Source organism: Hypomesus nipponensis, chromosome 9 (genome assembly GCF_054491055.1).
Source record: "Hypomesus nipponensis isolate SF chromosome 9, ASM5449105v1, whole genome shotgun sequence".
Taxonomy (NCBI): Eukaryota; Metazoa; Chordata; class Actinopteri; order Osmeriformes; family Osmeridae; genus Hypomesus; species Hypomesus nipponensis.
In genome coordinates, this window is record NC_140369.1 from 15,385,553 (window position 1) to 15,411,033 (window position 25,481).

At 49.8% G+C, this 25,481-nt stretch overlaps 1 protein-coding gene across 1 annotated transcript; it reads right to left on the reverse strand.

Moving 5' to 3' along the window:
- Window positions 1–3,195: 3,195 nt before the first annotated feature.
- il17rd (interleukin 17 receptor D) lies at window positions 3,196–24,855 on the reverse strand. The gene is given in 15 exon segments (XM_084704880.1): window positions 3,196–3,333; window positions 3,605–3,781; window positions 3,784–4,519; window positions 4,736–4,864; window positions 5,355–5,539; window positions 5,749–5,859; window positions 6,594–6,648; window positions 6,747–6,812; window positions 7,861–8,012; window positions 8,124–8,168; window positions 8,438–8,558; window positions 8,893–9,011; window positions 11,740–11,865; window positions 12,832–12,892; window positions 24,676–24,855. Coding segments are annotated over 15 exon segments (2,328 nt in total). The 5' UTR covers window positions 24,796–24,855; the 3' UTR covers window positions 3,196–3,208.
- Between the last annotated feature and the right edge of the window lie 626 nt (window positions 24,856–25,481).

A 25,481-nucleotide genomic window follows, 5' to 3' on the forward strand; every position in this document is an offset into this window, starting at 1 on the left:
GAGAGAAAGCAACTCCACCCGAGTCTGCCCCCCCCCCCCCTCCCAAACCTGACCTGCAGGCTCTGGAATACCAGACTAATCCTGGTATGCAGCACCAAGGCTGAGACTTTGTGTAGACAGACAGACAGACAGACAGACGGACAGAGAGAGACAGACAGACGGACAGACAGAGACAGAGGACTCTGGGGCCTTCCAGGTACAGCACCTGCTGATTAGACAAGCCATGTCTTCTTAAGATCAAGACCCAAAGTATTTTGCTGACGTTAAAATACTTATTAAATTGCAGTAGAAATCGTTTGAAAAGATAAACGACTTGTATAATGACATTAACATGTACACTGAACACTGAACACGACTTGTGAATCCAGAGTGGACTAAAATACAAGTACCAGCGGAATCTCCCATCCTGTAACTCCCCGATCAACACAAGTGCATGAGTGGGTTTATTCACTTCCTTTCTTCCTCAGGTCTGTCACATGGCCCCGTCATCCACAGAGTGGGAAGATGTAGAATGGACCAGAAACTCTACCCCCATCCCTGTATTCCCCTCGTGTCAACAAGACACAAAGAAGAACAATTCCACACCTTGACGAGATGTTTGTTCTGTCAGAGGGTTGTAAGCAAGGTACAAAGACCTGACGAACGACTGGCAGACGTGCAGCATCTGAGGTCATCTAACATGTCAGGCCATGCTAGAAGATACAGCATATGATTCACAGTTGACTTGGGAAACTTGAGTCATGGAGAACAGAGAGGATCCTAAAGTTTGTTGTTTTAACCATTAAGACTATATATATTATATATAGAGAGAGAGAGATATAGGTGATATCGTTCACAAGTGAAATCATTCTCTGCATGATGTTTTGTCAGGCTTTGGCGTGATACTGGGTTGAACAGATTCAGTGAATGTCAGATGATCAGAAAAAACACTGGTTTGATAACTTATAAACAAATGCAGCATTGTGGTCACTAAAGCACAGTTCGAGTTGTATGTCTACAATTCTACAATTCAATAGAATATGTTACAAGCGAGTTAGTGACATGTATATGGATTTATGGCATATGACACAATGGAGTTATAGAAAGGTTACAGAGAGCAAATTGTATTAGCCTACCTTACCCTGAAACTTTATTGGTTCCATCAACTGTTTGCATGTGATTAGATCTTCGAATACGCTGTAGTCCGAAAAAGAAAAAACGACTGATAGAAAGAGAAACAAATGGAAGCTTCACTTATCATACACAAACTGTTGCTTAAACTGCGATCTATACGATCAGTGAATAGTTTATTACTTTGTCAATATACGAAGTCGATGTTTACATCTATTCGACCTTGAAGTTGAGCTGTCGCTGCTGAGCCATGAGCTTGTTATCTTTCTGCCTGATGTTGTTTCATGCATTGACGCTTCAACGCACAGAGACTATAGACTCCTGTGAGTTGCATCGGCGAAGTCCCGCCCATCAAGTGTATGACTGAGGTTTTTTCAATGAGATAATGTAAATGGACATTACTCAGCTAGATTCAGAGGAAGCTTAAACAACGGCGATGTCTACTTTCTACAGCCTAGTTTTCAAACCAAAAAATCTAAAAGGAAATGGTAAGTGCACCGATTACCCAATTGCAAATATAACTTCATTTATATAGAAAATAACAGTAATAAAGTATACTAGGAAAAATACTTCCATTCAGGTAATTTTTTGGAAGAAATGTAGCATAGATGAACATTGTTAACCGGCTTAAAATCGCATTTAATCATGATACTTGTATGATTATAATCATACACCTTTGTTGCCACCTAAAGGATGAATTTTGACACTGCAACAGCAACATCAAAAGGTTTGAGGTCATTAAGAAGGAATCATACATGCTTTATGGAGAAAGAGAAAACGTTTATTCACTTGATGCCTAATTCCTACATTGGGGTACTATAAAACAGTACAAAGGTATATATATATATATATATGTATGTAGAAAAAGACTAATAATCTAACAACAAGACAACACATTAACATAACCAATATTTCCGAACCACATACGTTATATTTACAATAGCAAAATATTGAAACTTCATTTAAAATTCACCTCTACATGTGTTCCTTTCCAAACATGTGAGGATTCATACAGGTGTACATTTACCTAACTCTGAAATATATTTTGACTTGGAAGTTATCAAGTACGAAATTAAAACATAAAAAAAAATACTGTTAAAGTGAAATTAAAACTCAAAAAAAAAATCGTAAAATGAGGGGTTTGGCAAAATAATTCACACAAAAGTATTAGTGAAATTGTTTTCTGTTACGGGAAAAACTGTTCATGAGATGATCCATTTCACAATGTTTAATATCGTAATACAATCCCAATCTAATGAGGATTTTAGAATAGTAAACCATGTTGTGTGTCAATAAAAGGAATATCACATTACAATGTAAAAGATAAAAAAGTGCTTCAACACAAATACTTTTGAGCACGTTGTAACCAACCCTGTTTGTGTGCCTCCAAACTGATTTAATTGACAATAAATTAAAGAGAGCTATGCACAGATTGTCCCCTCTTCATTCCACATTCTACCCAGTATAGGACTGTAGCACAGCCAACACCCACTGGCACTCAGTCTAAAAGCACTTAGCCGTTAAGAAAAATGTTAACCTGGTAAGAGCTGACAGGTGCTAATCTGAAGTACTTTGAACCACTAACATATGACATCTAAATGGGGGTAGGTTGTAAAATGATACAACCACTTTGGTTAGATAGCTCCTTGCTGCTGTTTCATGGTTCACACCACTACAGGAACTCCCACAGTTGACAAACATACGGATTATGACATCAACCCGATTTAACCCACGAATGGTGGAGCATGTGACAGTGCACTCTGGGTAATCTGTTGTCACTTTCTGGAGCCCGCCCCCCCCCCCCCCGCCAGAGGTCATAGGAGTGTGTCTGTTATTAAAGTTGAATAATCACACATTAAAGTGGCGTTGCAAGTCCAGGGTTGTGTGGGTCGTGAGCTCCCCTCGTGAACAGGGGAGTATTCCATTTCACCATTGTTCCCTTTTAGGTGAATGGTAACGCCGAGGGAACAACACCGGAATGGATCACAGCCCAGGGAGTCATGAGGGTGGTGTGGGGGGGTGGTGTGTGTGTGTGGGGGGGGGAGGTGTGGGGGGGGAGGAGGTGTGGGGGGGAGGAGGTGTGGGGGGGGAGGGCCCACTACAAGGGTGCTACAGGAGTCAGTCCTTCACTCTGCTCTGGGTGGTGGTGGTGGTGCAGTTGGGCTTTACACACGGTGGGGACGGTGCAATGCAGGGAACCAACAGCAGGGGGCTCCTCGTCTCCTGGACACACACACACAACACACACAACACGCACACACAAGACTACAGTTAGGCAAGCTCCACATACAGCAGCCCCCACTAACAGGAGCCTTAGTCTACGTTCCTTTCTCACGGCTGCTGATAGAATCGGGTTAAACCGAGCCTATAGTAGACAGATAATGTAAGTGGGCAGGAAACATCAGCTAAATAAAACAGGAAGCTTAACTGACTCTGCCATCTCAAAATGTCGGATTGCCCCAACGAGGTGACACGCCTGGGGGAGGAGTCTTACCCAGTCCCGAGGAGGAGGATTCGCTGTCGGCCAGGGAGGAGGTGTCAGCTTGGTCTGGGGACAGCCCTTCCATCAGGGGGATGGACAGCTCTGATGACGGCACGGACGAGTCGTAGATGCCCGAGTCCCGGGGCATCTCAGGGGGGCTGGCGGAGCCGTCCCCTGGGGAGAGGTTCTAAGGGGCGGGAAGCTACCATGCGAGGCGGGGCCCCCAGCCCCGGAGGTCTCCTCATGGGCCTGGCAGGAGCTGGGCCCGGGCAGGGAGCAGTGTCCCAGGCTGAGGCTGGGGGGCAGCACCAGAACGTTCCTCCTCAGGGTCCCCTCGCCCTCCGAAGGAGACTTGAAGACCACCTCGTTGAGCACCAGGCCCGAGTCAAACTTCTCCAGGGGAGGAGTGGCCGAGCTGGCCACGGAGTCGGAGGTGGAGGCGGTGCGGAGGCTCTGGGGAGGGAGCTGGGGTGCGGGAAGCGGGGCCGGCATCAGCCGCCTCTCGAACCAGTCGGGCTCGGTGGCCACGTGCTGGTGCATGTTGCAGATGGCCACGTAGAGCGAGCGGCCCGACTTGCTCCGGAAGTAGTTCCTCTTGGAGACGTTGAGGGGCTGCGGCTCGTGCTCGGCCGGGCCGGGCTGCCGAGAGTGGAGGCGGGAGAACATCTGCGGCAGCTGGTCCATCAGCTTATACCTGGGCGCCAGGCCGAGGAGCGTGGGCACGTCGCTCTCCTGGGAGTAGTCAAAGTACACCGCCATGAAGCGAGACAGGTCCTGGGAGCTCTGGCAGGCCTCGCGCAGCTTCTCTGCGATCATGGCCACCGCCACGATGAAGAGCTCGCTGCCGCTGGAGCCAGCCACGCCCGGGGAACCGGCGCCGCTGGAGCTCCCTCGGCTAGCCGGGGCCTTGCCCTTACGGCTCCTCTTCTACAACAGGTGGAAACACATGAAGAAGAAATGAGACACTCATACTGTTTATATGTCAAATACGTATGAAATATAAATACGACCTACAATATTATTCCATATTTTTTTTTTCTTTTTTTTTTTTAAGGGAATTAACTGCATCTTTCAGTCTATAAAGAGCAACAACAACAGTGTACATGACGTCATGCTTCCTGCCAGACAGCGGTGACTAGGTACCTCCACGTAGTGCTTCAGGCCCCTGGAGCAGACAGTGATGATGAAGTGAGCCTCGTCTATCTGCCGGCTCAGCCACGACATCTGGCCCTCCTTACAGATCTCCAGGTGCTCCCACAGGTCCAGCACCACCTACACACACATCCACACACATTCTGCTCGTGAGCTGGTTGATAAGCTGAATCACGTTCTATACAACTGGTTTTGGGAGTGAGAATCTACAGGAGGGCAGATCTCCATATCAGATGGTTGTTATAAACACACAGCAGTACACTTTTAATGGGCGGCATCACCTCTGGTACACCTCAAACATAGCAAGATAATTAGGGGTAATAAGTGGTACTGTCTCTTCATAATTATGAAATAATTATGACTGTCATTCCGGGTTGAATTATATTTGGATCAAAGTGGAATGACACATACTGAAACGCTGAAACATTCAAAGTGGCATTTCCAGACATTAGCCAGTAGGTGGCACTCTAAACCTGCTCCTGCTTGTCTCTCTCAACCATATCCACCTAAGTTATATCGCAGGTCCACCTGCTATATATACAACAAATGATGACCAAACAACGTTTTATGATGATCTCATCTGTCATCCAACCACCCCTGTGGGCCTCACCTCACAACCACAGAAGTCCTGGAGGAAGAAGGCAAAGCTCTGGATGACGGCCTGGTGTTTGGGGCAGTCCTTGGAGGAGTAGCAGACAAACACCTTGGGTCTGGGTCTGGGTCGGTCGGCGTTCAGCGCCGTGACGTGAGAGGACGACTCGGAGCTTTCCTCGTCCAGGTGGGAGTAAATGTTCTCTGCGTTCGCACACGGGGAGGAGACAGAGATGAAGGGAGAGGGAGGGAGAACCGAGCCTGGCAGAAGAGCAGCACCGTGTCCACAGTCTCATCGGAACCACCCCAGTTAGAAACAGACGAGTCACCTCGGGAGCATCTAACTAGGCCTGAAGACCAGAGTCCTTCCCTCCCTCTCCTCCAGCTCTGGTCTACCATTCGTCTGGACTCACCTTGTTGCTTCTTGCGACACATGACGGTGAAGAGTGTGGCGAAGGCCGACATGACCACCAGCGGGACGGTGATGGCCATGGCTCGGATAGGCCCCGCCCACGGGGACTGGACTGCACAAGACAGGAGAACAAACTCACCTTCAGAACTGGACATACTGTACATCTCTATAATGTAATGCTGTGACATACTGAACATCTATATAATGTCATACTGTGACATACTGTACATCTCTATAATGTAATGCTGTGACATACTGTACATCTCTATAATGTAATACTGTGACATACTGTACATCTCTATAATGTAATACTGTGACATACTGAACATCTCTATAATGTCATACTATGACATACTGTACATCTTTATAATGTCATACTATGACATACTGAACATCTCTATAATGTCATACTATGACATACTGTACATCTCTATAATGTAATACTGTGACATACTGTACATCTTTATAATGTAATACTGTGACATACTGTACATCTCTATAATGTCATACTATGACATACTGAACATCTCTATAATGTCATACTATGACATACTGTACATCTCTATAATGTAATACTGTGACATACTGTACATCTTTATAATGTAATACTGTGATATACTGTACATCTCTATAATGTAATACTGTGACATACTGTACATCTTTATAATGTAATACTGTGATATACTGTACATCTCTATAATGTAATACTATGCATGTAATACTATGGAATGAATAAAATGGCATATACTGACTGTATTCTAGTAAGTCTGGAGTATAAGTATGATGGGAACTCGAAAAAAACAGATGTGGTGTTACTGACATCTGTGTGTGTGTGTGTGTTCCTACCTTGGCTGACATGGTACTGAGCCTGTCTCCTGGTGTTGTTGCTGTCATCTCTCAGCTGGGGGATGAAGAAAGAGAAACTGAATGAGCCAACATGTTTAATGACGTATGCGTGAATGCTGTGTTTGTTTGTTTCACGCGCGTGAACATCTGTACCTCGATGGCATACGTCCCTGGTGTTACGTCTTGGAGGACACACGTCGTTTTAGGCAAAGTGAATTCCTGCAAAACACAAAAAAGGACGGGGGCCGTTAAACAGAGTCCCGCCATGTTGGGATAAACACAGGTTCGGCGGCGGACGCGGCCCGATCCGCACCGTGACACAGCTGCCCGGCCCGGGCTGGAGAGGAGGGGTCTGGCCAAGCGCTCCCAACAGGAAGACTGGGAGTGCCTCGCTCTACCCAGACAAGCCCAGACAGGCTCTGTCTCCCCTCTGTCCCTGCTCCTGCCTGTGATGACAGGAACAGACACGGCCTGGTCCAGCTCCACGTCCCTGCAGCTTGTGGATCAACGTCCCCCGTGGCTCCTGAGGAGCCTTAAACCGTTCTCCAGGAGCTTTCTGTGAGCATCCATTTTCCACAAAGGGACGTAGGCATCTTGGACAACAACCAGTGTTTGCAGCTCACGGATTGGTCGTCAAGGTATCACCGAGACCCGCAAAGGGGCTCAGAGCTCTCCTCATTGGTCAGAAAACCAGAAGCAGACCACGGGATAGGGTAGATCAATGGAGACCGCAGGAGGATCGGGGGAGTTGACGTGCTTTTCCCAGCAGCTGGGACAGTCCAACAGGGGCCCATAGCTCTCTGCTGCAGCCTGAGAACTCTCTCCTCCCAAACTCAGCGCTGCAGAATAATGAGGCCTGGCTGGGAAAACACTCTAGCACTGACTTTCTGTTTGTGTGTGTGTGTGTGTGTGTGTGTGTCTGTGTGTGTAGGGGGATGGGCTTGTGAGTGTGTGTGTGAGGAGGGTGCTTGTGAGTGTGTGTGTTTGTGTGTGGGCCTTGTGAGTGTGTCGACCCCCAGTCCGAGAGGAATGAAGGGTCATCTGTCATCTCCCATGAGGCCCAGGTACTTCAGAGTGGAACATTCCGGTGTACCAGAGCTATGCAGACAGTATCCTTTCCTACCATACCGTACAGAACCAGACCATGTCATACAAGACCAGCTCAGGTCATACAAGACCAGACCAGGTCATACAAGACCACCAATTCCTCCATGTCTGATAAAAAAACATCCAGTATCCTCACTGAGGTTCTGCTTGAAGTTCTTACCGGTTTGCAGCGTTTTAGCCTGAAGGGGCCTTCCTGGCGTAGCTTGTAGTACAGGTAATAGATGCTGAAGCCAAAGGTGGAGGGGGCAGGGTCAAACGCCACGTGCAGACTGGAGCCGAGCTGGGAGATGTTGAGGCTCTTAGGCTTCCAGACTGGACAACGACGGGAGAACGAGAGAGAGACAAAGTTAATGATCCAGAGCAAAAATAGCTTTGTTTACCTTGTATCTGTCAAGCAGTGTGAGAGGAAATATTTGAACTCACATGGTTTGCATACAAGGTTGTCTGGTCCCAGAAGCACCTCGCAGGCTGGGGGGGGGGGGGGGGGGAGGACAGACAGACAGACAGAACCGGTTAGAACAGGATTCTCCATCAAAACAGTAACAGGATTCTCCATCAACACTCCCAGCTACCACTCTTGTGAGTCTTTGAGGACATGTAAAACCACAAACCCACACACAAGGTCACACATGGCTGCCCACACCCATACATACACACACAGACACACCCATACATACACACACACAGACACACGCATACATACACACACAAACAGTTGGAAGGTCCAGGAGGCTTACAGTTGGTCCTGAGGAAGGATGGGGGAAAGAAGCTGTCGTTCATGAAGGTGGGGAAGGGCACGACCCGGACCATGAAGTCCGTCTCAAAGGCGAGGCCAGCAAAGGGCTGCGAGCTCAGCCTCTGTCACACATAAACAGACAGAATGAGCCGGAGGAATTGTCTTCTGCATCAAACAAACATCCTAAGACAGAATACACGCATTTGATTTTTTTCTATCGTTTCACATTACTGTTTACCTTGGAACATTGAGTGTTACATTCATGTGAATGTTACATTCGTATGTTACACAAAGGACCAAGCGCAACAAAAAAAGGAACAATATTTCAATATGGCTATGCGGCCTCTCACTGCCCGCAGAGTCTTTCCCCACAGGTTATTGGTCCATTGGTCTGACATGTTTGTTACCCATCTTCCTATCCGTTCCCCAGACAGTTCACAGGTCAAGGTTACCCACCACGTTCTTGAAGGAGAAGTTGAGCTGCCGTGGCTCTTTGAGGATCATGTGCTGACACTGCTTCCCCTCTGGGTTCTTGTCCTCCAGGTACACCCTGAACCCCTTGATGTGTTCGATACCTGAGGACAGACACATGCCTGGGTTAGACACACACCTGGGGCACACACGCACACACACCTGGGACTCACACCTAGAACACAAACCTGGGTCAGACACACACCAGGGTCAGACAGGGCAGCGTTTCCTAAAGTGTGGTGTTGACTACCTGTAGCGGATATTACTCCAGAGACAAAAATGTAAATGGTGGCAATAAACAAAGCTAGCCTGAGGCTAACTAGAGCCCGTGACTACACCTAGAATTCACATGCATGTTGGGTGATCCGATCGCAAGGGGACATCTCTAAGTACGTCAGGTCTCACTTGGCATTATAATGCATTTCCACCTGCCTTCAGTGACCTCTTGTGATCGTACCTCACTTCCCCTCTCTATATACACAAGTACATCATGTCCATTTGCATCCAAAGGCTGATTTGCCGCCGTTGGCCTGCAAATTAGTTCTTAAGCAGAGGACATCAGTTGAGTGGGCAGTCCTTCAATATGGCACACCTGTACTTAGCCTATAGCTGTCCAGCTGGGATGGGATCACCCAAGACGCATGTGGATGCCAGGTGCAAACAGGGCAACAAGGCAGGTATTAACTAGTGTGCAAAAAAACAAAGGAAAACATGCTATGCAAAAGCATTGTTCTGATTATTCCTCGATTCAGACGAAGGTATGAGGATGGAAATGGAAAGACCATGAGGAGAGAGAGAGGGAGGGGGTAGGGAGGGAGGGAGAGCAGGGTGGGGCACAGGACGAGGCTGCTACTTGGAGCCTCTCAGAACTTGGGAGTAACCTGCACTTAACACTGTTGTGTCTACACACGCACAACTTTAGAGTTTCCAAGGCTGCGACTCCAGGGAGTCCGAACATTTCACACACGCAAAAAGGAGACAGTTTAACCCCACCCCCCTAAGTTGTTGTGTTTTATGAGTACCATGATGTGACTGTACAGAAGAGGCTGTACTGGCCGTGCCACAGGACCCTGCGTGCCAACAGAGCATTCCCCTGCCCTTCTACCTGTGCCAGCGCACCTCTCTCCTAATTGCATTTCTGTCTTATCGAGTGCAGCGGCGGCGCACAACACACACGCTCTCTCTCTCATCCTAACACACTCACGTCTGCACGCACACACACACACACACACACACACACACAGAGGCTCGCTTTCGAGCAGAAGCCCACACATGCACATTAAGAACTCTGTTCCACAAACACACAGAGACACAGAAACACACACTCAGTGTGGTTCCTATTACCCCAGTGGGGAGCGGAGCTGAAGGAGCCTGGTCTCTTTGTGGCGGGTGTAACTCCACACCACCTCTGATAGCATCAGGCTGCACAGTCAACATACTCGCAGAGACACCAAGGGTAAGATCACGGAAACGAACACACGCACGCACACACACACACACACACACAAAAGCTGTCCAACTGGTTGTGCTGTCTTCAGGCATGTTCTCCTCTCATATGCAGTTAGCCTTTCATACCCCCACCCCTCCCCTCCCTTTGTGTCTCTCATCTTTCGCAGTCCGTTTTTATTTTTCTTCCCTTCACCCCGTCACTCTCTCTGTCTTTTTCTCTGTCTCTCTGTCTCCCTCTCTCTGTCTCTCTCTCTCGCTCTCTCTCTCTGTCTCCCTCTCTCTGTCTCCCTCTCTCTGTCTCCCTCTCTCTGTCTCCCTCTCTCTCTCGCTCTCTCTCTCTGTCTCCCTCTCTCTGTCTCCCTCTTTCTGTCTCCCTCTCTCGCTCTCTCTCTCTGTCTCCCTCTCTCTGTCTCCCTCTCTCGCTCTCTCTTTCTCTCTCTCTCCATGTCCTTATACTCTGTGGGCCCACCTGAGCAGTGTTGAGCCCTGAGCCAGAGGGATTAGGGTTCCAAAGACAACAGGGCGCATTGTCACCGGGCCGGGGCTGAGGCACTCACGTTACCGGATTCAACAGACACCCCCCCCCACACACACACACCCCCCATGCACACCCCCATCACCGGAAGCAAAGGAGGCTTCCCTCCCTCCTCCCTCGCTGTCTCTTTGGTCTCTGTCACACGCATGCATGGGCGCACACTGAACTCTACTCTCTACACTCGTTTAGACACACCCTCACACACTCCTTTCTCTCGCACGCACACACACACATTCTTCCGGAGACAAATCACGGCATTGTGTGTGTGCAGGGATGGATCCCTTCCTTCTGGGCCAGAGTGGTGTGACAGTCAGGGTTAAGGAGTAAGCCTACAGGGGGAGGGAGGGAGGGAGGGAGGGAGGGAGGGAGGGAGGGAGGGAGGGAGGGAGGGAGGGAGGGAGGGAGGGAGGGAGGGAGGGAGGGAGGGAGGGAGGGAGGGAGGGAGGGAGGGAGGGAGGGAGGGAGGGAGGGAGGGAGGGAGGGAGGGAGGGAGGGAGGGAGGGAGGGAGGGAGGGAGGGAGGGAGGGAGGGAGGGAGGGAGGGAGGGAGGGAAAGGAGGGCCTGGCTCTTTGATCAGGACAGACAGAGCCAGCACAGCTCAGGGCTTTGAAGCTCCGGGCCTCTCTCTCTGTCTCTCTGTCTCTTTCTCCCTCCTCTCTTCTCTCGTGTTTCCTCTCTTCCCCTCAACTCAGGTCCGGGACACGGAAGATAAATCACTGTCCTGTGAGCACCCAGGCATGGTGAGGGAACAGGCACAACCTCATGGGTTTGGCCATGAGGAGAGAGAGCCAAGGGAGAGAGAAAAGAGAGAGAGACAGAGAGAGCCACAGGAAAGTGAAATACAGTACCTAGGGGACTGGGCATCCAGTGAACCACCACAGCAGCCTGGCTGTCACAGGCCAAGTGGCTGAAGGTCACGTTGGTCACCTCATGGATGGCGTGTTTCCCCAGCGGGTTCCAGTTCAGGGAGCAGTCTGGGGACAGAACAAAGAGGGAAAAATAGTTCATCGAAACAATTCCTCTAAAGATATAGCTGGAGCTATATCCGAAGGCCTTTCACAATGTTTTATTATTATCGAGGAGGTTGGAGGTTGGGTCATCGAAAACAATTGCTCCAAAAATGTCAATGGAGCTACACCCCAAGGCCTTTCACACTGTGGTATTATTGAGCAGCTTTCTCCATAACAGTGACCTTCTCCTTGCTGCTTGGCCGCTTTGGTTTGGGTACTCTTCAGCACTTTTTGACACATTGTTTCAGCGGGATACGGAGGGGTGGCAATGTCCAGCCAAGCAAGGCGACTTCTCACCTCTCTTCTCCTTCTCCTCCATGTCTTCCCTTCCTCCCCTCCCCACACACTCCCCCTCCCCCCTCCCTCCCCGGTAGCCATCTCATTGGGAAAGAGGCAGGTAGAGGAAGAGGGAGGAAGAGGAGCAGCCAGTCGTGTCCTGCACACGCCCACCCCCCTACAATGCCACCCCCCCCCCCCCAGCCCCCCCACCCCCGGCCTCTGAGCTCAGGCTGATTGTGATGCTAAAGGAGCAAAGCCGTTCCCTCCAGCAGTCAAGGACAAAGGCCAGCCACCACCGGGGGGAACGCAGGATTTGGCTACAGGAGAGAAACTTGACTTCTGGACTAACAAAGGTTAGTTAGGACGGGGGCTGGGGGGCATGGGGGATTGGAGGATTGGGGGCTGGGGGTTCTCCACTGAGGCTGGGAAGATTTGAAAACACTCCCTCAGCGGCAAACAAGGAGTCAAAATGCCTGAAAGTTTTCCAAACTTGATGTTTGAATACTGAATGGCATTTTTGTGTTCAGAAGAGATCGGTTTATAAGAGTTCTTCTCTCCGGACATGATATACGTGAGCTCTTCTAATCTGAACAATATATATTTAAGTTGTTGAGTTTGGAGCCTGGTTCCAATGCGTGCAAGGCTACTCACTGTCATTGCGGAGCGTGATCCCGAGCCTGCGGCCGCTCTCGTCAGAGCTGGACTGGAGCACCTGTGCACAGAGACAGACGGAAGTCAGCAACAACAGCAAAGACCAAAGCCAGCAAAGGCTTACAAAAACGTTACAGAACTGACATGTATCTGACAGAGAGTAAACCGATAGTTGGATTATCAGATTACTTTCCATGAAACACACATATTTGACAATAATATACGTACATATACAAATATAGCAATATATAATCAATATAAAAGAGAGGGGAGAGAGGGGGAGAGAGGCCGGCTGGCAGAGGAGGGAGAGAGGGGGAAAGAGGAGAGAGAGAAGGGGAGAGAGGGTGGCTGGCAGAGGAGGGAGAGAGGGGGAGAAAGGAGAGAGAGAAGGGGAGAGAGGGCGGCTGGCAGAGTTGAGAGGAGAGAGAGGAGAGGGGAAGTGAAACAAGCTGGCAGACAGAAAAGAGAGAGGGGGGAGAAGGGAAGAGAGGCCGGCTGGGAGGGTTGAGAGGAGAGAGAAGGGGAGAGAGGGGGAGAGAGGCAGGCTGGGAGAAACCGACAAGAACCCCCACACACACACCCCCATCAGAGATCTAATCTCCTCCATCAGGCTGGTGCAGAGAGAGGAAGCCCTTATCAGCAGGGCACGATACGACACAATTAACCCTGACAAGGCAGCCAGACAAAGCCTGGGACAAGATCCGGCGTCTCCACTGAGAGACCGGAATTTACTACAAATACAGATAACTGTGGGACAACGTTGTGGAACTGTGAAACAACTGGCTGGAAAACACAGTATAAGTGATTTTATTACAATAATCAGCCAGTTACTGATTAAATATGGATTTAAAAGAATGCTTGTCCAAGTGAATCGCCATTCATTAGAAGGTTTATAGCTCTGTCTATGAATGTACCAAGACCAATAAAACTCCACTACCCATGTTCCCCTCCTCCCAGGAAGTGTATTAAAAAGGCCTCCAGCCAGGTCAACCCCCACACAAAACCCACACCTCCCATCTCCCACCCCCAGGCCAGTCCAGACCTGCAGCAGATGTTAAAGAAGGGTTATAAACGAGACAAAAAAGGACCACAGTTGGACTGAAGCCATTCGCTTTCTCTCTCTGCTTTCTCGCTCGTCCACCGAACCCAAAGCTGTGGCCTCAAGTCTCCGTCATACTAACAGGTTCTCCCACATTTCAACAGCTTCTGCCAGGTCCACCCTCCGGCTGCCAGTTCTGCTGCATTACCACAGAGCTCCCCTTCCAAGGGGAGGACAAACTTGAATCTCTGAGAATGCTATCGTAAAGTCAAAAGTCACTCCGCGGCCCCTTCCCAGTCCTTCTAATAGGCAAATGTCAGTGAAGGGACGTTGTGTTTACTGGCAGGGGGGAGGGGGGAGGGGGGCGGTGGCAGAGCGAGGTGTCGGGAGGCGGGCCGCAGGGGCTGTCTAATGGGCCTGGTCTCTGCTCTCCTGGGCTTTAACACCCTGCTCCCAGCAGGGGTCTGGGGGGGGGGGGGTCCGTCACAGCAGACGGGCAGCTGCGCGGGCCCCCCACGCACACCTGCAACCAATCAGAAGAGACCCACAGTCATTAAACCCCTCCCCCTGACCCCAACCTCGAGCCTCACACCCCCACTGCCGCCGTCTACAGCCTCACACCTCCAGAGCAGCGGAAAGGGAGGAGGGGGGGGGCGCAACGCTTGCTAATAAGCCTGTCGCACACGCTACCCCGCAACACCCTCCCTTCCCAGCATTTGCACACACACAATTTACAGGCTCATACATACACACACGCGCGCGCCTCACAAACAAGCCCACATTCAGCCAGACACCCACGCACACACCCCTTAAAGTATCCCCCACAGCTGTCATAAACCGAAGAATGCACACACCAAAACAAGCCCTTTTTAGTTGTATTAAAGATTGAAATTAGGAGTTGAGGGTGAAGACTTTGGTGTTTTGTCTGATGGCGCTCCTCTCATACTTGTAAGTAATCCCTCCCTCCCTCCCTCTCCACAACGAGTCAACAGAAGTCTTAAAAACATCAAATGGACACAGCTCAGGGGGTGCCCAGGGCTGTGGCAGGGCTCCATAAACCCCCCCTCCCTCCCTCCCTCCCTCCCTTCACAAGCAGCGTGGCCCCGGAGCTGCTTTCCTGCTGGCGGCGAGGTGAGAGGAGGGTCAGAGCACGGGTCACCTCGAACAGCGGCTAACACATCCTGGCTGCAGGGGGCACCGAGCGGCCCAAACGCAGGCCCAGGCGGTCACAAGTCAGGAGGACTGCCACTGCTCTGAACGGGGATTGATGGGACCTCGTTGGCTCTCGGTCAAACCGCGCAATTTCCTTGAAACGATTCCCCTGAAATTCCACGGCTGACGATGAGAGGATAAAACCAAAGATAAAAGCAGGGAGGGAAGGGAGGAGAGGAAAGGGTGCTGAGCGCGAGGAGCGCCGGATGTAGCATGAGAGGGTGGCGTGCCGTGGAGTCATAAAGCAGTGAGACAAGTCTCAACAGAGCCAAGCAGCAGGTGAGAGACTGGTGTGTGTGTGTGTGTGTGCGTGTGTGTGTGTGTGAGTCTGTGTCTGTCTGTGTAAAGGCACCGTCTGAAACCAGGTGTTCCATCTTCCCTTCTGTCTGAATAATAATAATAATTAAATCATCAGAGAGAGAGAGAGAGAGAGAGAGAGAGAGAGAGAGAGAGAGAGAGAGAGAGAGGAGAGAGAGAGAGAGAGAGAGAGAGAGAGAGAGAGAGAGAGAGAGAGGGAGAGAGAGAGAGAGAGAGAGAGAGAGAGAGAGAGAAGGAGGGAGAGAGAGAGAGAGACAGAGAGAGAGGGGGCAAGGGAGGGAGGGAGAGGGCAAGGGAGGGAGGGAAGGAGAGAAAGAGTGAGAAGGAGAGAAAGGAGGGAGAGATAGAGAGACTGCTTCACAGACATGCCCGTCCCTCCCATACACAGCCCCCCCCCCCCCCCCCCCCCCCCCGAGGCACCAGAAGACCTTTCCGGAACATTCGTCCTCCAGCACAGTGCCTCTTCTCCACTCAAGAGGAAATTGCCCAAATGGCTGCTTAGCTAAGTGAGGGTTGGAGCTGGGAAAGGTAAAGACTATAATGCTGCTCATGATAAAGATGGGTGTATTGTTTGTTGGTTGGTCACAACCGGTGTTTAAATGACTCTGGTCAGAATCAAAGTCTGGCTGTTGTTGTTTTCTCTGGCAGCCAACTTCACACCTGAAATCAATCGAATGAGAACATACGCAGGGCGGCAGAGTTATGAGGGGAGATGGTTCTCTTTAAATAGCCCATTAGCAGCAAGCCAGATGGAGACAACAACTCCACACACACCAGCTGAGAGATCTGGAAAGAGTAGGGGGAACTATGTGTTTGATCCTTTGCTTGGGAACCCCTCCACACACCCCTCCACCCCTCAATACACCCCTCCACACACCCCTTCTCTGCCCCTCAATACACCCCTCCACCCTTCCTCCAACCCTCAATACACCCCTCCACACACCCCTCCTCCACCCCTCAATACACCCCTTCACCCTTCCTCCGCCCCTCAATACACCCCTCCACACACCCCTCCTCCGCCCCTCAATACACCCCTCCACCCCTCCTCCGCCCCTCAATAAACCCCTCCGTCCCGCCACACACCCCTCGAGCCCTTCACCCACTCCTCCACCCTTCCGTCCCTCTTCTCCAGGGGGGCGGCGCGGCGCTGTGTCTTCTCTTCAGATGAAACATGGGCTCCATCATCTCCTGTCGACTGAACGGAGAGCAGATGTGATGGGGATCCATCCCCCGGCACTGATTCATTAAAGCCCCCCTCACTCACAGCTGCTCTCAGGGGAGGGAGGGAGGGAGGGAGGGAGGGAGGGAGGGAGGGAGGGAGGGAGGGAGGGAGGGAGGGAGGGAGGGAGGGAGGGAGGGAGGGAGGGAGGGAGGGAGGGAGGGAGGGAGGGAGGGAGGGAGGGAGGGAGGGAGGGAGGGAGGGAGGGAGGGAGGGAGGGAGGGAGGGAGGGAGGGAGGGAGGGAGGGAGGGAGGGTTTTGTAACTACTAATCTTACTGCCTGGTGACGGGGCGGGGGGCTTGGCGAGGGGGGCAGGGGGTGGCATGTTCCTAATGACCCAGGAACATTTGTTGGGCTCATGTGTGTATGGTGCTGCACCCCTGCTCTACGAGCCTAGAGCCTGCGGGGACGGGCCTTGTGTAGACACACTGTGCAACTGGCATGAAGAACACACAGAAAAAAGAGAGAAAGAGAGAGAGAAAGAGAGAGAGAAAGATAGAAGAAAAAGACAACAAAAAAAAGACACAAAGAAAATTTCACATGTATCTGCTTAACTATGATGTCAGTTATCCAGCAATAACACAATGATTTCAACAAATGATTTGCTCCAAAGGCCTTAAAACTCCCGGAAGTGAAAATAAACTCATGTTGAGGGTTTTGTTTACACTGTTTGTCCAAATGCCGAGAAGATCAAAAAACCGCAATGGTGGAGCGTTACTGTGGAGAAACATCAACACTCACACACCAGGACACAAGTCCCTCCTAACACCGGATCAATAATCACAGACAATCATGCCTGAGGGACCATTTAGATAAAGAATTCATATTATAGATAAACACTACAACATTACTGTTAGTCAAGATGGTGGCTGGAGAGACACGCCAGGTCCAGCACAGCCCTACCCCAGGTCCAGCCCTACCCCAGGTCCAGTCCAGCCCTATCCCTGGTCCAGCCCTATCCCTGGTCCAGCCCTATCCCAGGTCCAGCCCTATCCCTGGTCCAGCCCTATCCCAGGTCCAGCCCTATCCCTGGTCCAGCCCTACCCCAGGTCCAGCCCTACCCCAAGTCCAGCCCTACCCCAGGTACAGCCCTATCCCTGGTCCAGCCCTACCCCAGGTCCAGCCCTACCCCAGGTCCAGCCCTATCCCTGGTCCAGCCCTACCCCAGGTCCAGTCCAGCCCTACCCCAGGTCCAGCCCTACCCCAGGTCCAGCTCTACCCCAGGTGCAGGTCCAGCCCTACCCCAGGTCCAGCCCTACCCCAGGTCCAGCTCTATCCCAGGTCCAGCTCTACCCCAGATCCAGCTCTACCCCAGGTCCAGCCCTTCCAAAGGAGGAAATTAGTACCTCTGTGGGAGCGTCCGGCCTAATCAGGCCTCTCCACGCTCTCCTGTAATCCCACATACCCTTCTCATTACCACAACATGTGTCTCCCATTTTAGACTCCAAGCCCCGCTCGCTCTCCTCCTCTCCGCCACAACTGGCTGTGTGTCCTTTATCAAGGTCTAGCAATGCTAATCAATCATCACTCCTTACCCTGGGCCGGCTGGCTGGATTTCCTCCACGACCAGACATCTTCTACTAAGAAAAGGCCAATGAGATGAAACAGGTGCCTGTGCGAAACGTGAGTCTTTCGCCCTCCAAGTCGATATTCCAGTGGTCCAATTTGCATTGTCTTTCAGTCGTTTCATTTCCTCTCCCGTCCCACCATCCATCTCCCTCAGGTCAACATGTGGCACTCATGGGGCTAGCTAGCTCGTATCAACGTCCCAAATCTAGGCAATTCCACTCGACTCAAGAGCTGGTCTTTATAGCCTCAGCAATTACACACATCCTGATCGCTGCAGCTTGTTTGAAACAGGGGAGCAGCTTTGATGAGGAGCCTTGGAGGCAGCCAGGGCTGAGGAGCGTTTGATGCTCATTTGTGTCTGGATGTGGTTGCTTTGTGAATGAAGACCTCCTGTTATCCAGGGAGCTGGAAAAAAACAACTTGGAAACCAGAGTCCTCTTTCAAAGGTTTTATCTCGTGAGGGAGAACGTAAAGATAGATACGTGGCCGGGGAAGCGCCTGCAACCTACGAGCTGGTTTGATCATCGCTGACATCCTCTGAGGTGATATGTGTAGACCGTATTCGGGAAACGACACAGTTAGATGTCCAGTCTTTCCAATAAATCAGTGGTCGGTTTGTTTTACGTTGAGGTCTTTATGTCCGCTCGCATGATTGAGGAAAGCAGGCCACCGAGATTGACTCCGTGCTTAATAAAGTGTGCTCAGTAACTGGAGGACAGTAGAGTAAAATTTAGCACCCATCTAGAAAAAGGCTTAATAGGCTCAAAGTCTAAATGGAGAACACATTGTTACAACATCGCTAAACTGAACGTCCTGTGCCTAACCTCTGTGACTTTGTGTCTGAAATCACATATTTGGGAAATTAACTAGAGAAGGCTGAGAAGGAGCATGTGTGTGTGTGGGGGTCTGTGTGTGGGTGAGAGTGTGTGCGTGTGTTTGTGTGGGTGGGTGTTTGTGTGTGGGTGTGTGTGTGTGTGGGGGGGAGGGGGGCAGAGAGTTGTCCATTGTGATGAGGGGGGCCTCTGGACTGTGGTGGTTGATCAGATGCTTCAGGCGATCTGGCTGGTCCCTCTCTCCCCTGACTCTGACTCTGTTTTCCTTAATGCCTTTCCTGTTTCCCTCCCATCAACGTCTGTCGCAGCGACCTGCTGAAGCACTACCACATGTTATGACATTACTGAGCAAGAACTTACAGAAAACCTTCTCTTTTTTTCGGCGCACAGCCGAGCCTGTTGGCGCATTGGTCTCCACTTTTTCTCTCTCAGACACACACAGACACACGTTGTAAACTGCTCTGGAAGAACACGCACACAAAAACAAAAACACACATACAAAAGGCTCTGGGCCTCAACGGGTTTCAGCAAAAGACAAATCACCGATGTTGAGCGGTAACGACACCCCAGTGAGAAGATGCCAAGTGCAAGTGAACGCAGACGTTTCGCCGTACCTCATACCTTCGACAGACATGAATCCTGTCATTCTATGAAAGCTGGGGGATCTTTGTTTAACTCATCAGACGCCTGATGAGTTCTCCGGCCCCAAACACCATCTTCTAGTTCACTCAGTCACCCACAGAACCGAGCAACTGCTCCCTTGCTGACATCTTGGCTCGGGGAAAAAAAAGTTTCGTTTCGAGTTTAGAACCTTCAGTTTTCTCCAAATGGAACATAATTGAATGAAATATCTAAACCATTCATTCCTCCCAATCCTGGGTGAACCAAACACACACAGTAGCCACATACTCCGACCACCAGTCTTGTGGAGCAGATAGATGGAGAAGCATCTTCACATCTGACCTCCAGGCTCTCTCCACACGTGGCTGCAGTTGACCCTTGGTTCTCACCCTGAAGGAGGACAGCCAACATCCCCATAGTGATGAATAGTGGACACCTCCCTCCCTCCCGCCCTCCTCCTGCTCCCAGGGGAAGTGTTAGTCTGCTGGCCAAAAACCAAAGCTCGTCTGAGCCTATGGAGCTGGTCTACTCGACTCTGCTCTAAAGCGTTTTGAACTCTGACGTGGTTTTGGAGCTCAAATGTAGAGTGTGTGTACTTGACGATGTCCTGTTGACATTTGAGAACATCCTGGACAATTACTTGCAGCTGATTTGTTGCTTAATTGACACGACCGGAAACAATTCATTCTGCTGAGGTACAGGAACCTGCACTGTGACTATTGTCTAGAAATCGGATTGACCTATTTTACGTTACGCAATGGTTTTGCATAATACTCCAGTGTGACATTCAGCATTGGTGCCTGAAGGAGGGAGCATGTGAAGGCATGTCTTTCAACAACCTACCAATATCTAAACAAGGCCTAGGAGAGACTTAGTCAACTTAACACACCACTAAATCTACTTTTTCTTCTGGACATGGATAATGGGAGCACACCACCCACAGATGAAGTCTTTGTCACTCAACCTCTGTCATCCTCCCAAAAAAATCTAAACCCTTTCCTGAGGTGGGACAATGAACAGTGGACTGGCCCCAGACTTGGCCCCCGACTCAGAAGTGACGCGAAATTTGAAAAAAAGGAGGACATCCTGTCAGCTCCCTGCCAACTAAGCCAGGTTTCACAGAGCAGCCATCTTCCAGATGACATTACTGCACAATACATTTCTTCATGGGGAGAAAGAGGGCTTGTGGGATTTGGAGTGTAGTGTTTCATGCAGTAAGAATGCTGGGCGACCCAGGGGCTTCAAGCTCTGAATAAGGACCAGGACACGAGCCTGCTCCCTTAATGGAAAAGTAGAAAAGCTGCAATTTGAGGCACGGCAAATGGAGAGAGCTAATGGAGATATAGATCCACGCTGCACCAACACACACACACACACACACCCACACACACATCAGCAACTCTTAGAGCTAAGCTTCTCTCCACATCTACATGTATGTTTCATCTATATATATAAGATACAGAATATGCAATATAATTTTGCAACACAAAATCATTTGATTCGGACACCCTTTACATACAGTATCCCACCAGTGTTCAGTCTGGGTCAACTTTCATGTCCACTCAATGTTTCCTGCAGCCTTTGAAGAGGCCAACTGCGTAATCTCAACCTCTGCTCTCCAGTTCTTGCTGGCAGGAATCGCCTAAGGGCAGCAGATCCTTGATGAGGTAGGAGGAAGGAGCAGCTAATTGATTGTAATGACTTCAATCTGTCAGGAGCAGCCATGAGTCATCAGTCACCTCCCTGGGCTAGGCTGGGCTGTTGGTCCATCGCAAGTCCAAACAATTGTGTTTGTGTGCGTGCGGATGGGTGTGGGGGTTAACGGCCATCACACACAATTCACAAATCATAAAAAGAATAATAAAAAATAAAAAAACTGTCAACTCCTCAGACACAAACAACGTGGCTTTCGTCGTGTTCAAATCATTCATTTTTTGTGCTTGCTAACACTTATGAGCAGCGTTCTTTCAGCAAACCCCCCCCCCCACCACCACCACTTGGCCTCGCTGTGACAACAGCACGACGGGGCCCGATCAGCTGCACCCTGCTGGGGTCAACAAACACTCTGCACTTTTAATTCACTTTTAACATACCTCCCGTTTACCAGGGAGCGTAGGCCTTTCTTCCTAAGCAGCGGGACTCCGCCAGTCAAAGGCAGCAGAGCATCTGAAAGGCAGCGGGTCCCTCATTCACCAGGCCAGGCCAGGAGAACGGCCCTGATTCAGAACTAACCAACCAGAGACTTTCCCACAGCACACACACAAAACTGCTTCCAAGGTTACGGGCTGGTTGGGTGGTTTTCAATGCTTCCCAGAAGGAGAGCGCAGGAATAACTTGTGTGCCCCCCCCCCCCCCCACACCCGTGTCCCCTCCCTCGGTACATGAACTGCACACACTTTCTTCTTTTTTTTTTCTTTCACCTTCTCGCTCTCTCTCTCGCTACCTCGCTCTCCCTCCACACCGTGGACGCACCCCCAATATCATTCATATGCAGCCAGATGTTACAAGACAGAATAATAGGGGTGTTCCCTTAAAGGTCTGATTAAATATATAACGGGAGAGAGAGAGTGAGAGAGAGAGAGAGAGAGAGAGAGAGAGAGAGAGAGAGAGAGCTGGGGGGAGAGAGAGGGGTGGGAGAGAGAGGGTCGGGAGAGAGAAAGAGGGGGGGGAGAGAGAGAGAGGGGGGAGGGGGAGAGGGTCAGGAGAGAGAGAGAGGGGGGGAGAGAGAGAGAGGGGGGGGAGAGAGGGTCGGGAGAGAGAGAGAGGGGGGGAGAGAGAGAGAGGGGGGGGGAGAGGGTCGGGAGAGAGAGGGGGGGGGGGAAGAGAGAGGGTCGGGAGAGAGATAGAGAGAGGGTAGAGGGTGTCCTGTCCCACATGTGCAGTCAAGCCAGGGGCCGTGTAGGCTCACCACTCCAAAGAGTCTTGGCCGGCCCTGTGTTTGTGTACGTCTGGGGACATTGTAAAACATTCCCCTTGTTCCCTGGCTGTCTCTCTGACACTGTAAATCCCAGGCAGACTCGGGGTCAGTGATGGGGACTGGAGCACAACACTCACTGCCCTGAACCACTCGTTCTCTCACACACACAGCACCGGACACAGGCAGGTCCTTATACCACTATAGGAAGGAATCACAACAACAGAACTGAAATAGGTGGTTCTGATTAAAGTTACTAAAGAAGGAACAGTTCATTATTGAATTACTATCACTTGACTCGCAAACAAGTTCAAACTAGGTCCTGGACTTAAAAAGATGTCCTTAACATCTTCTGAAGCCCCCAGTGTCACCACTATTGAACACCTGCTCTGCTGCACTCTTCAACTTTATAATTTGTGGATGTATGTTTTGGAGTCTGGCTGACGTTGCTTTCACCAGCTGACTGAATTCATCACTTTACATCCAGATGTGGGGAATAGGATTACACAGCTACTAATATCCATCCCATAATGAGCACCGGCTTACTGGAGTGTTCCTTCTTTTTTCTTTTGGGGAATTATGGGGGGGAAAAGCCATGTATTGAAAAAGCAGCCTCCATTCTCCTGTAGGAAGGGAGGGATTTGGCTCATTCAGAGAGCACTGCACATACATTTGTAGTCGTCCTTCTTAGCGAGCCCCATGGTGAGCCTGGAACAAAACTAGCATTGAGGTCCAGGCACTGGGAGACCCGGAAGACAAGAGCTTTAATCCAGGGCCAGCCTCTCTCTTCCTCTCTTCACAACCAACCTCCTCAACCTTCACGGAGACCCTAGCTCAGCCAGGCAGTGCTCAGCTGGACTGTCGGCCCCCTTTAAAGCCCCTGCATGGGAACTAGGACACTACTAAGCTTCAACATCAATTTAACTATACCCATTCAACAAGGCCTACAATGAATATAGGCTTACACCCCCTACATAGGAAAAACTAATAATTTGCCTGTAATGTCGTTAGTGTGATATTATAGTTCCTAATGTGGAAGCTAAAGGTAGGCTATTCACTTAGGAAATGGCATTTGGCTGGCAGAGTGTATATTTCTCTTGCAATGGGAATGTAACTTTATGATTCGGATGAATAAAATACTACCTGACACCTGCAAAATAGCACTCTGAAGTGTTTCCTTCAGCAATAGGTCTACCATCCTCGAAGACTTTGAAGTGGCTGTTGAGGGAGGTGGCCTGTGGTTCGACAGAGGAAGTGGCCAGGAATTTTAATAGAGCAAACAGTCCCTGCGCTTCCTATGGGGAATCACTTCAAAGGCCACTCTTCCCCAAGCAGACAATGCGTTGTGGGGGCAATCACTCACTCAATAGCACGTCTGCCACAGTCAAACAAGCGAACGCCGCTCAGGAAAAGACAACAAACGATACAATACGGGGTGAGGGTATTCAGCATACTGCCCAAACATCAAACCAGACCCGTGGATTCGGGAAAATAGAAATAGATGTGTTCGTTAGCTTACTGCAATTTAAGAATAGGTTAGCCATGTAATATCCTATTCTTAATATGTACTAACAGTAATTCATTTCAAAGCATACCTACCTCTAAGGCTCTTTAACTGAAGGTGTCATCGATCTAGATACTGTTACTTTTTACTTCATCAAATTAGAAGTAGCTGGCTGAAAGGGACAATTCATTGAACAAATTGGTGAGTTTTTATTTTTATTTTTACAAAAACCTGTCGCGTAAATAATCTCTCAATCCCAAAATGTTCAACTGCTCAGGCCTATTTTATTATAAACGTTTAATGCGCTCACGGATAACACCGCCGTAGCCTACATCAGGTAGTCTATTGCAAGTGAGGGATAGGTCACATCAACGGGCTGGAAATAGATAGGAGTAGGACAAATAATATAACCCTAACCTGAAGACGTCTTAGAAAAATAATTTCAAGATATACGCGGCGCCATTATATTCTTCTGTATTGAAATGTTAACTCACTATTGAACATGGAAGGCAAGATGTGCCGTTACTAGTTTAAAGTTTCGAAGACACCCTAAAACTTTTCAGACACTCGAAGCAGTGTCTGTCAGCATATCTCGGATAATTGTCATGTTTTACCTTATAGTTGCATTTTTCCGAGCTTTCTGTCTTGGTGCCAGTGGCTGGCGACGCAGAAAAGTTGTTAAAGAAAAGGTATAAAGTTGTAAGTAGGTAAAATAGTCTCGCTCGCGCAGCCATCCCCGCTCTAGTCCATCAAGACCATCTGATCACGACTCTGGATCAAGCAGCAGATGTTATCGAAGAGACTGACTTCCCGCAAGGTGGGGCTCTAGACATATACCCGTAGCGCAGCACTTGGATACACAAGTACGTCCCTCAGAGTTTGATAAGTTGCAGCAACAATAGCATATCAGCTGTTTTCTTCCTACATCCGCCAGAAAGAAAGTTTCATTTCGAGTCGAGTCTTAACAGTAAAGGTATAAGCATGCTCTGCCGCAAACACAATACATGTTCTTAACGCCCCATTCCTACAAACACCTTGATGCGCAGTAGGCACAGAAACTATTGAACGTGCGCTGTCTTACTACCCCCAACTTACTACCTTACCTTACAAACTATACCCTTAGAACAAATGTATAAGTTGACTTCAGTTCATGAATACAAATTATCTAATGTATCAAATATGAAAAGAAAAAAAAGATCTAGAACACATTACAGACAACTTGTTTTTCCGTACACATGTTCAGTCCCACATGACATGAAGGCCTTTTATTGTTCCAAAACAAGGGTTACATGACTGACGACCCTGTTCACCAAGTTTCTCCAATTTCTCCAACATATGACATTAAGATCAAAGAGGCGTTTACCCCAAACCTGCATGGGAAAGCTTCGTTTTCTGAACAGCTACAGCCATCTCCCCTTTC